Genomic DNA, 12,078 nt, shown 5'->3' with positions numbered 1-12,078 from the left:
AGGACCTTGAAATCAGACCAGAGACCCTGCATCTTATAGAAGAAAAAGTAGGTCCAAATCTTCAACTTGTTGGCTTAGGATCAGACTTCCTTAACAGGACTCCCATAGCATAAGAAATAAAAGCAAGAATCAATAACTGGGATAGATTAAAACTAAATAGCTTTCTCTCAACAAAGGAAACTATCAGTAATGTGAAGAGAGAGCCTACAGAGTGGGAGAAAAGTTTTGCCACTCATACTTCAGATAGAGCACTCATTTCCAGAATATATAAAGAACTCAGAAAACTCTACACCAAGAATACAAATAATCCAATCAACAAATGGGCTAAGGAAATGAACAGACACTTCACAGAAGAAGATGTACAAGCAATCAACAGATATATGAAAAAATGTTCAACATCTCTAGTAATAAGAGAAATGCAAATCAAAACTACCCTAAGATTCCATCTCACCCCAATTAGAATGGTGATTATCAAGAACACAAGCAACAACAGGTGTTGGAGAGGATGTGGGGAAAAAGGTACACTCATACATTGCTGGTGGGGTTGCAAATTAGTGCAGCCACTCTGGAAAGTAGTATGGAGATTCCTCAGAAAGGTTGGAATGGAACCACCATTTGACCCAGCTATCCCACTCCTCAGCCTATACCCAAAGGACTTACAATCAGCTTACTACAGAGATACAGCCACATCAATGTTCGTAGCTGCTCAATTCACAATAGCAAGATTGTAGAAGCAACCTAGATGTCCTTCAATCGATGAATGGATAAAGAAACTGTGGTATATATATACAATGGAACATTACTCAGCTATAAAGAATAATAAAATTATGGCATTTGCAGGCAAATGGATATAGTTGGAGAATATCATGCTAAGTGAGATAAGCCAATCTCAAAAAATCAAAGAACGAATGATCTCGCTGATAAGCAGATGATGACACATAATGAGGGGTGGGAGGGGGGCAAGAATGGAGGAAGGAGGAACTGTATAGAGGGAAAAGAGGGGTGAGAGGGGTGGGGGGGAGGAGAAAATAACAGAACGAATCAAACATCATTACCCTATGTAAATGTATGATTATGCAAATGGTATGCTGTTATTCCATGTACAAACAGAAATAACATGTATCCCATTTGTTTACAATAAAAATAAATTAAAATTTAAAAAAAAGACATAGTAATACACATTTAAGTGTTTTCCAAGTCAAAAAAGTCCATTTGAAAAGGCTACACACTATAGGATTCCAACTATATAATATTTTGGGAAGACACAACTATAAGACAGTAAAATGACTGATGGCTGTTAAAGGTTAGGGGAGAGGGAGGACAATCAGGCAGAACACAAAGGATTCTGGGATGTGCAAATACTCTGCATGATTCTATAATCAGGATACACATTGTTCATTTATCAAAACCTAAAATATACAACACCAAGAGGGAAACGTAGTGTAAACCATGGACTCTGGTGACAATGATGTGGCGATATAGGTCCATTGATTGTAACAAAAGTACCACTCTGATGAAGGATGTGTATGGGGTGGGGAGCGGGTGGATACAAGGAACTTCCTATACTTTCCACTCAACTCTGCTGTGAATCTAAAACAGCTCTAAAATAAAGCTTATCAATTTAAGGGCTGGGGGCATCACTCACTGATGAAGAAACAGACTAGAGTTTAGAGATGGCAAGCCAAGGGGATTTCAGAGTCAGGGTAATAGGGGAGGTGAGAACTCCACTGAAGCAGCTCCAAAAACCTGCAAGAGAAACTCCCTGGGATCCTAGACGATTCCTAAGCCACACTGTGAACAGGACAAGAATCCAAGCAGCCAACAGAGAAGATCCGCAGAAGGCAAAGAACTCAACAGAAACTTCACAGATTGCCCAAAGCTGGGGGACACGAGGGTTCCAGCTCAGCCACAGCAGAGAAGCTGTGGTAGATATCCAGGTATTCGAGACCCAAGAAAGGAAGATGAGCTGTGCCCAGAATGAAGGGCAAAATCCTAACTGACCACCCTAACAACGCCCAAAACAACTGAGCATACACAAGGAAGAAGAGTGAGGTGACCTGCAAGTAATGTCACTGGCTGTCACAAGAAAACTTAACGTTCTTCAGGGGGAGATAATACAATCCAGAACATCAATAATGTCATCCACTCTATCTAGGTCACCAAAAAATAAATTTAAAGAAGTCCTAGAAATGACAACTTAAAAGAATAAGGCTTAAAAGATAATGAACATAGCCAGGAAATAAGATTAATGAATTTGAAAGATCAACAGACAGTATCTGGAATATTTGATGCATCAAAAGGGGACGGAACACATAGAATAGAGAACAAAAAATATAAGGAGACCATTAAAAGTTCTAACACACATGTCATCAATATCTGAAAAGAACTGAGAAAATGTAAAAGAGGCAATACTCAAAGAAATAATGGCCAAGAATTTTGCAAATGCAACAAATGCCAACAACCTATCAAGAAGACGGTGAACCCCAAGTAAAAGAAATACAAGAGAAACCACATTTAGGCACATTATAGTTAAACTTCTGAAAATTGAAGATAAAATATTCAGAGCAGCTGGAGAGCAAAGAAACATTCAGAAGAACACCACTAAGAATGAGACCCGGCTTCCCGCTGCAGCCTATGGGGGCCAAAAGATAGACAATGCCTTTAAAACCATGAAATAAAATAATGCTTGCCAAACCAGAGTTCCTCAAAAACTCGAGGAAACGAAAAATATTCTCAGACAAATAACACTGAGAAAATTCACTGCCAGCCAAAAAGTACCCCAGGATTTAATAGGAAAGTTCTCCAAGTGGGGGGAAAACAGTCTTCAGTGGGAACACAGAGGTACAAAAGGAAGAAGAGAACTAGAAAGGGAATACATCTAAATGAAAGACAGGCAAGACCTCAAAGACAACAGAATTGCTGGGGGAGGTCAAAGGTGCACAAAAATGGGGAGAGACTTCATGTCTATGCTAAGAGCACCAACAACGTTCAGATGTCAGGTCCACATTTATCTGTACCTTTGATGCAATCCTAATGAAAACTCCTGAAGAAATTTTTAATGGAAAACTGATTCTAAAGTTTATGTGGAAAGGCCAAAGACGTAGCCAAGACAATCTTGAAAAATAAAGGTGGAAGACAAACATCCCACAATTTTAAGGCTTACTCTAAAAGTTATAATAATTCAATGTGTATGGCATTAGTGCAAGGAGAGAGAAGCAGATCAATGGAGCAGAGCATGTTTAGAGGCTATAATGATAGGCATATGCAGCTAAATCCATACCTACTCTACAACCCAGCAATTTTATTCCAGGTATATATGAAAAAAAAAGTTTAAAAAGTGTTTACCAAAAAAAATGTATAATAAAGTCCACAGTTCATGGTAGCTTTATTCCAATATCCAGATACCAGAACTGTCCACCAAGAATATACACTATGGTATACTGATACAATGGAAAACTACATATCAATATAAAAATAGTTATTAATAAATACATCATTAATGAATTCCACTGACATCTGACTGAGGAAACAAAGCTAGACATACAGGAGTACATACTTTAAATTTTTGTTATATAAAATTCACGAAAGATAATACTGATCTAGGAGGTAGAAGTCAGAAGATGATCACCTCCAGAGGGAGGGGGTGTAACAGATGGGCAAAAAGCTCAGGAAAACTGGGTGATGGGCCTCTTGATCTGAGTGGCATTTGCAGGAATGCAAACTATGTTAAAAATTCAGTGAAGTACACAGTTAAGCCATTTACTGTAAGTTATATCCCAATAAAGCAATAGAAAAAATATTTGAAGATACATGTGCTGCATGACATCATACCCAAAGCCCAGGTCTGTGTTCCCAGACACTTTGTCACAGGACTTTCATTACCCTGGTGACTATTGTTCCATAACTGCCAATGAGACATTTATCTCTCACTTTCTGCAAATGCCCATAAGCAAGTAGTAAACAAATGCACATTGGCTAAAGTGACTTTCTTCTTTTAGATGTTACATTTCCATAATGAAGGCAGACATAATGAAGAGGGGCCAGACTAAAGAGAGTATACTAGAAAATCTCTCTGATCTGAATGTGAATATTTATGTATTTCATTTTTTGTTGTTGTTCTTCTTCTTCTTTGGAAATGATAAAAGAATGATGCTCTCAAAAGGACTTGGCTAAACTCCTACAGTAAAGCAGTTAGAAAACTACAAATAGGTGAGGGAAAGAGATAAAGGCAGGAATCAAAGCTATAAAAGGCAACTTTGGCTTGTGTTTCCCTGAATCCAGGTGTGAGCTGAGTGTGATGAACCTGGAGGAGGTCCTTCCACCTACTCCTAGGAAGGGGACCAGAACCAATGCAAAACACAGGACTTCAATTTCCTCAGTGAAGTGAGAACAATCCATTTTAGAACCCTAAATCCACCCCAGTGGGGGAAATCATAAGTTGTTCCTTCCCAAACAAAAACTTCACCTGCTCTGCCATTTCTCAATATGATCTCAATCTAAAGGAGAGGGCTTTTACATTCTCTCCTAGGGAAATACTTAACAGACACCAAAAATAAACTCCACAACCTTTGACAGCAAATAATCAGATTCAGAACTAAGGAGAGAAGGGGAGTAGACAATGGTGGGCAATTAAAGTCAAGGCACCGTCATTGCAGCCAGAAGCCTGAGAGCCTTAATTCATCTTCTATTCACCTCTCACTTGACTCAGCAGCCACTTCTTAATTTGTCTCCCTGCCTCTAATCTTACCTCTCCCCTAAAGCTACAAAAAGAATGAACTTTTACAAATACAGTGGTATTCATGTTCATTTACAATCCTTTAAAGGAAACCCATCCCCTTCAGTTGGGAATAGAAATTTCTTACATGATTTCCAGGGCCCCTTCCATCTGGCTTTTTCCCCACCCTTACTGCCTCCTGGCTATACGTTCCAGCTATATTCAATTGCCTCTAGTAACCTAAAGATGGCAAACCCGTGCCTCTTCTATTTGTTCACTCCACTCCCTGCACCTAGAACGCCATCTTCCCTTATTCTCAGACAGAACTCTGTGCTCTTTTATGACATTGTTCCCACAGGGGCTAACCTGACTTCCCCAGTTAGGGCTGGCTACCTGGAGTCTGTCTATCAGTGGGAATTGTGGGTGTGTATGTATATATACACACAGTATGGTCATGGGCTAGCTGAGTACTATGTGAATGCTAAGCAGAAAAGAAAATGTATGTCTAAAAGTATCCTCTATATATCTATATATGTTTCCAAAGTTTAAAAAAAATACTACAGATAAACTTCATCCTACCTGCCTCAGGTATCACCTCTTTTCCTCCCATGCAGAATTCCCCCAAGGGAAAAGAAAGATGTGCAGTAAGATTGAGGCCGAACACAAGGTGATGCAGAATTGAGCAGCAGGTCAGGACACAAGTACATGGCACATAGTAGGTGCATATCAAATACAAGATGATTCCTATTTTAACCCCCCCCCCAAAAAATCTCCAAGTCCCAACTCAAATTCAGCACAATTAAACAGGCAATCTTTTAAAAATTAGTGCCCCTCCATTACTTCCCTTCCCAACACTGTTTGGTTTCACCAGTCTCTCGTCCTTATTCTACTACACCTGACCATCTGGGCTCACATCCAAGCCCTTTCATGCTTACCTTATGAATTCACCTATAGCAATGTGCAAGTTCTCCATGGGTTATACCATTACATTACATTTTTCTTATTCTTATTTTTCCTTTCTAAATTTTGCCACCTATTTATGTTATCTTGTCATATTTTATGTGTTTTCAATAAAATATCTTTTAAAATTTTCTTTTAAAAAGCAGGTTGTAAATTAGGATTACAGGTTAAGCATCCTTCATCTAAAAAACTTGTTTAGCCCATGTTTAAACTTGTTGAAATGGGAAATCTTTTGGATTTTGGAATATTTGTGCATACATAATGAGAAATTTGGGGGATCCAAGTCCAAACATGAAATTTATTTACATTGTGCATATGACTGATGCACGTAGCTCAGAAGTAATTTTATACAATAATTTTAATAAGTTTGTGCATGAAACAAAGCTTATGTGTTGTGTACTTGTGCTATGACTGTGATGGACACATGAGGGTTGGTGTGGAATTTTCCACTCATGGTTGCATTTGAGCACTCAAAGAGTTTCAGATTTTGGAACATTTCAGATTTTTTTTATATATAAAACCTGGCCTTCTGATTTAAGTACTGCTAGCCACTGAGGAAAGTTCCTACCTGCTGCTATAAACAAATATAGAGACTGAAGAAACAGCAAGTTGTTTACCATGTTCTATGCTAAATGAACTCTGAAAACACAAAACTTCAATTTACTTGATTATTTCCTTGTGCGCTCCCTGCTGCTCGCGACTTTAAGGTCTGGATTTTCTCAAAGACCAAGTTGACTTTCCTTTTGGTAGCATCTTCGTTGTCGGTGCTTCTGCAGAAGACAGAGCAGAGAAAACAATGAGGGACACATGCACTGGGCTCAGAATACTTCATATGCCAAGACACACATGCAATGAGCCCTTTAAGGTAAACCCCAAAGGAATGAATTAGGGCTACAACAAAATCAGCCTGAGAAGAACAGGATCGATGGTGTGTTTTTCCTCAAATCAACTGTTAAATGTTACCACTCAGTTTGGGACAGAGGTTCCCATTTCCAAACATGTCAGAAAAACATCTGCATCTTCTAAAAAAGCTTGGAGAAAATACCCAGTGACAATGTAGTCATTTGTTGTTTGACTCAAACGACTTGAATTCATTCCAAAAGGAATTCTTTTCTTTCTTTGTGTGTGTGTGATGTCTCCCATACACACACTGCTCTTTTAAATTTCATGCTAAGAATAATCTGCAGTGATCTTGTTTAGCCCATGTTTAAAAAACTATCAGCCCATGCCAAGACTGTCCACACAGCAGCCCTTTGTCTTGACTTCACAGGTAATAGTCAGATCAAGTTTTATTAACTTCTACCACACCCCTGGAGCTAAAAGATTTAAAATAAAATTCCTTAAGTAGGTACCTCCCACTAAAGCCTGCCTCACCAGTCTCTCAATATACCAAGGGCCAGAAGAAAAAAGAATGAAAGGAATTTTAAAAGTCAAAGGTTCTTCTACCTTAATCTTAATATGGTAAACCCTTCCAAGGAAATAATAACTAGTTCTCAGCTACAAGGATCTCTTTGGTTACTTTTTTTCCCAAAAACATACTTCCCAGGTTATATTTTGAAGCTATTTTGTCAGCTCCAGCATATGGACAAACAACTGTAAAGCACACATACAAAATTACCAAGGGTTCAGATACCAATGAAACTGGCCAGAGGTTGACTTTCAGTTGCCTCAGGCTACAAAACTCTTTCTTTCCTCCTTTCTTTTTATCATCTAAGGAAAGAACTGAAACAGAAACTTCAAATTCCTTGCTGAGAATTCCAGTGCAGCTAGTATCTGAGTAAGGACTGAAAACCAGATTACTCCAACTAATCTGCAAATACAGCACAGAAAGCACTGCTTTTAAATGACTCACTCGCTTCAAAAGTAATGGAAGAGGGGGCTCCTGGCCAATGTTAACTCTGGGGAGAAAGGAAATTGTTTTTATTTGTAACTTCGAATAAGGGAAAATTGAGGACTACGGTGTGTGTGGAAGAAGCCAAAGTGGTGGCAGACTCAGCTCAAAACTCAACACTGGGCCTTCTCCTATCCTTGAAGAAAGGATTAAAAATATATTTTAAAAATTCATTCGTGGGGTTGGGGTTGTAGCTCAGCAGTAGTGCACTTGCCTAGCACGTGTGAGGCACTGGGTTCAATCCTCAGCACCACATAAAAATAAATAAAGGTATTGTGTCCATCTACAACTAAGAAAGACAAATTAAAAATAAATAAATAAATACATTCTTCCCGGCACTCCCCTACCCAGGTCCCTACCCGCTTCCACACGAGGTTTAAATGCTGGTATGAAACTCCTGCTATTGAGAATTAACGCCCAAATGACAAGCACAGAACAAGAAGGGAGGATAAGATACAAAGCCTCAGGAAAGGAAATCAAGAGCCCAGCCAGAAACAATAATACTTTGCTCTTTAAGAGAAATCACTAACCCTTCTTTGAGGTAATTGTAAAGTATCTGCTTGGCCGTCTCCTCGTTGCTTTGTTGAGTGAGCTCTTGCTGGCCCTTTAGGAGGTCCGGTGTGGCCTAAAACACAAAGTCTATTATTAGACCATGAGGATGACATTTCCAGGAAGATGGCAACGTCCTGAAGCAGTAACTTCCAAACACATTCCTACTTCCCAAAAACAAATCCTCCGGTAAGCTTCCTCATTATAGCCAGTCCCAAGGCTGATGAACTCTAACCTTGGGCAAGTTGCTTAACTTCTCCTCCCCCCAGTTTTCTCACCCGTAAATTAGGGTAAATAATACCTTCCTTCATAAGGCTGGTGCAATCCTATAATATATCCAAATAGTGCTTGGCACTTACCAACCTTGTTATCATTTTCATCAATATCATTATATTTTATTGTTACTACCAAAATGCTAAATGTACCACTTAGATTCCATCACTTTGCAATTAACCTAAATTAGGATTAACCTTATTTCTCAGACTAGAAATTTAGTAGCTCAACTTCATGAATAAAAATATATCTAGACAAACCTAAACACTGACTCTGTGGAAACTAATTTTGCATATTTCCAGATTTTATACAAAGAAATTGACCCTCTCTATAGTGTTTGACAAGTTACTTTGCAGAAAGACCACAATGGGAATCTAGTAGTGCTCAAAATATCCTAGAAAAAACTATGCAATTGTCAGTAGGACATAATCAGATGTGTAATTACTGATTGAAGATTGTATACACACACACACACACACACACCACCTAGAGCCTCCTGTAGCATGAATTTGTCATTTAGAAGGAAAACACAGGATCCACACCAGTATTACCTGAGTGTTTGAGTTGGAAGAAAACGTCTTCACAGAAATTTTCTTGGCACCAGAATCTGGTGAGGTTGGCACCGCCCGGTTCTGTAACATCAAGGTAGCAGTGGCTGTTTTTATTTCTTCTTCCTTTTTACTCTGTGCTGGAGGGGAGGACACAGGAATCACCATGCCTTCCTGACTTCCTTTGTTTTCAGCCACTTTCCCATCTTTGTCCTGCTGAGACCTGGGGAGGGAGCTCTGAGTGCTGCGTGTGGCTCCCTGCAGTTTGGCAAAGCTTCGGCCCACACTTTGCTTCCCTCGGTGTTCTTGAGACAGTGGCCTCTGCGGGCACACCTGGGAGGGCCGGAGGAGGTGTTCGCTGGACTTGCCCAAGTTCCTACTAAATTCAGTTAGGTACTCCGAGTTCCCCTGAAGACCAAAAGGAAAGGCACTATCCACGCTGCGGGATCTTTTCCTGTCATCTGGGTTGATTCTGTTTCGTTTTCCAGATCTTCCTCTTCTCTGAAGCCCAGGTTTTTGATCAAACTTTTCAATTAACTGATCCACACCAGGAATGGATCCCGTATCAATATCCCGCCCAGTTCCTGGCAAGAAGGGGATGTACCTTCTATTTTCATGACGATTGACATTGTCCGCATGGATGGCACATTCCTGATCATCAAGTAAAAATCTGTACAAAGAGGTGGCTGAAGTGGGAGTTGTGGATGACGAGGAGGACCTCCGTGACCGACCTCCATCCAGGACTGGTCCCGCCGAATCTTGTCGCCGGAAAGGAAGAACATCTGGCCTGGTCTTCTTGGTTTCAGGGTGGGCGTGTGGGCTGTGGGCAGCTAGGGACCTCCCACTAGGGGCAAGAGCCTCATCTCCCACCCTCTCCTTGGTGCAGCTCTGAACATTCACACACACTGAGGTCTGCTTTTTGGGGTCTTCAATGACCACGGAGCTGCACAGACGAATGGCTGTCACACTAGATTCCAAGGGAGGGTTGGTAGGCTGGGAATGGCCAGGTTTGGGAAAGCAAGTCCAACCCTTCTTATTGGTGCCTTCTTCTGTTAAATTTTTTAGCCAATTACTTTCAGGGGGTTGGTGATTTTGTAAGTTCAACTCATTCTTTTCAGGGTCATAGGGCTGTAAAAGCTCTGGATGCTTTTGAAAGTTCAGCACGTGGGAAGGCTTCATGGGCCCATCTTTGTGTTCTAGAACTCCGTTCCTGCCCTCATGGAAAGAGGGCTGTTTCAGGTTTCTTATTGGGCTGGCTTGGGCATATGGGTTTTCTGGGACCTGCAACTCATCTGCGCTGTTCTCCTTTAGCACACTCCCATTGCTGGAATGGGGGGTCAGGCGATTCATCAGTGGAGGTGGAAACGATGGCCCATTTTCAGGAAAGGATGTGTCTGCAAGACACCTCTCTGTGTTGTTCAGAACTATGTAGGGATGGCCGTCGATTCCCTGGACCCTAATACTGACCCCATAGGAGCCTGCCTTGGAGTGCTGGGAATTCCTCGACTTTTTGGTCTCATCACTTGCAAGTCTTAGGTGGACACCATATTCCTGCTGCACATGTTGGTATTCACCGAAATACAGCTCCATGCTTCACTGTCCCAGCTACCAGGGCAAGACGGGGTAAAAAGAGGATATTAGTAAGAATTACATTTGTTTAAATGAAGATTGGAATAACCATGAGGGAGAAACTTCAAAGTTCAAAGAAAACAAGCCACTTTAAACAGCAAAGACACTTCATGACCAAAGCCTGAGTGGCTGCCCTCCCCTGACCCTGACCTGTTCAAACAGGCCTTTCTGGATGCCCTTGAGCCCACGTGATCTGAGGCTTGTCAACACTGAGTCTGGCAGAGGGTAGTCACTGGTGTAATGACCTAATAACTTTGGCATAACTTCTCTATTCTGTTTCTGGCTTAGAGACTGTTCTGGTTGCTTTTTTCCCCTCAGTTGGTTTCCTCACACTTTATGCTATTTATTTTTAACCAATAAGGTGTTCCAGCATTTGCTAACAAGGTATTTTTCCATGAAAATGCTTAAGTGCTAAGGAGTTCTGACGCTCTCTGGTTTTCTTTTTTTCTTACCTTGTTAATTTTCCTCTCACTTTCAAACATTTTTATGCACAATTCCACTTTAAAATCCTCAACACTATTTGAATGCACCGTGTAAAACATTTTTACCCAAAACAGTCAGTTGTTTGCAAAACTAACAGTAAATGATTTGAAAGTTTTCTCACTCTTTTCTTTTTCTTCCAAAAACAGTTCGAGAAGCATATCGATCTGAAAAACGTCTTTTTTTTAAAATACGACAATTCAGAGCTCTTAATATTGTGATGGATCCTGATGCCAAAAATCATTGCCTTCACCTTCTGGAGTGTGGACACCCTTGCCAGATGCCTGCCAACAGTTCACCAAGCAGGTCGCCCACCCTGCCCATGCTCTGAGGTGTTCCCAGCAGAAACTCACTTCTGCTGCTCTGAAAAACCATAGCGGCAAAGAAAACCAGGATAATGGCCGTCTCATTTGTCACTGTTAGGAGTCTTCTGTTTTCTTTCTAATCTGGGGTCAATCTGATAGATGATTTTCTTCATCTAGTCTATCCACATTTATTTCACAGAGCTTTGTAAAATATAAATCATTTCACTTCCTCCATATTTCCTATTATCTAATTTTATTTGTGCTTTCTTCTATTTGATTACACTGGTAGGTATGTATATACATATATTTTTAATTGTTCCTCTAAAGAATCACTTTTTATATTTACCAACCATTTCTCTAGTTTTCTAATTCATTAAGTTCTAGTTTGATTTTTATTGTAGTAGCCCCACCCCCCCTTAATTAAGTACCCCAGTGGATGCCTAAAACTGTGAAAAGTATTGAACCCTATTATAAAGATATTGTTCTTATATATACATATCTGTGGTACAGCTTAATTTATAAATGAGGCGCATTAAGAGATCAACAGTAACATAGAACAACTGTACGACAATAAGTTATGTGCATATGGTCTCTCAAAATATCTTTCACCTTTTCACTTAAAGCAAGCACTGCATAGATTCTCTTTGCCATATCCAAAGCACCAGTACCACTATTTTTATACATTGGGGTCATTATCAAATAAAATGAGGGTCATATGAACAAAAGCAC

General features: G+C 40.1%; 1 protein-coding gene across 3 annotated transcripts in view; it reads right to left on the bottom strand.

Moving 5' to 3' along the window:
• The window catches only part of CGNL1 (cingulin like 1), a 158,822-nt gene that overhangs the window by 96,181 nt on the left and 50,563 nt on the right, over positions 1–12,078 (bottom strand). For all 3 annotated transcript variants that reach the window (XM_079125857.1, XM_079125859.1, XM_079125858.1), the window contains exons 2-4: positions 8,939–10,540; positions 8,096–8,190; positions 6,339–6,444 (exon numbers count right to left, since the gene is read on the bottom strand). In XM_079125857.1, coding sequence (XP_078981983.1) covers positions 6,339–6,444; positions 8,096–8,190; positions 8,939–10,525 — 1,788 coding nt within the window. In that variant the 5' untranslated portion in view covers positions 10,526–10,540. The remainder of the gene's footprint in view (positions 1–6,338; positions 6,445–8,095; positions 8,191–8,938; positions 10,541–12,078) is intronic.

This window comes from Sciurus vulgaris (assembly GCF_902686455.1).
Source record: "Sciurus vulgaris genome assembly, chromosome: 2".
Lineage (NCBI taxonomy): Eukaryota > Metazoa > Chordata > Mammalia > Rodentia > Sciuridae > Sciurus > Sciurus vulgaris.
Note: the sequence above shows the minus strand (reverse complement) of the source record. Positions and strands in the feature narration are given on the sequence as shown.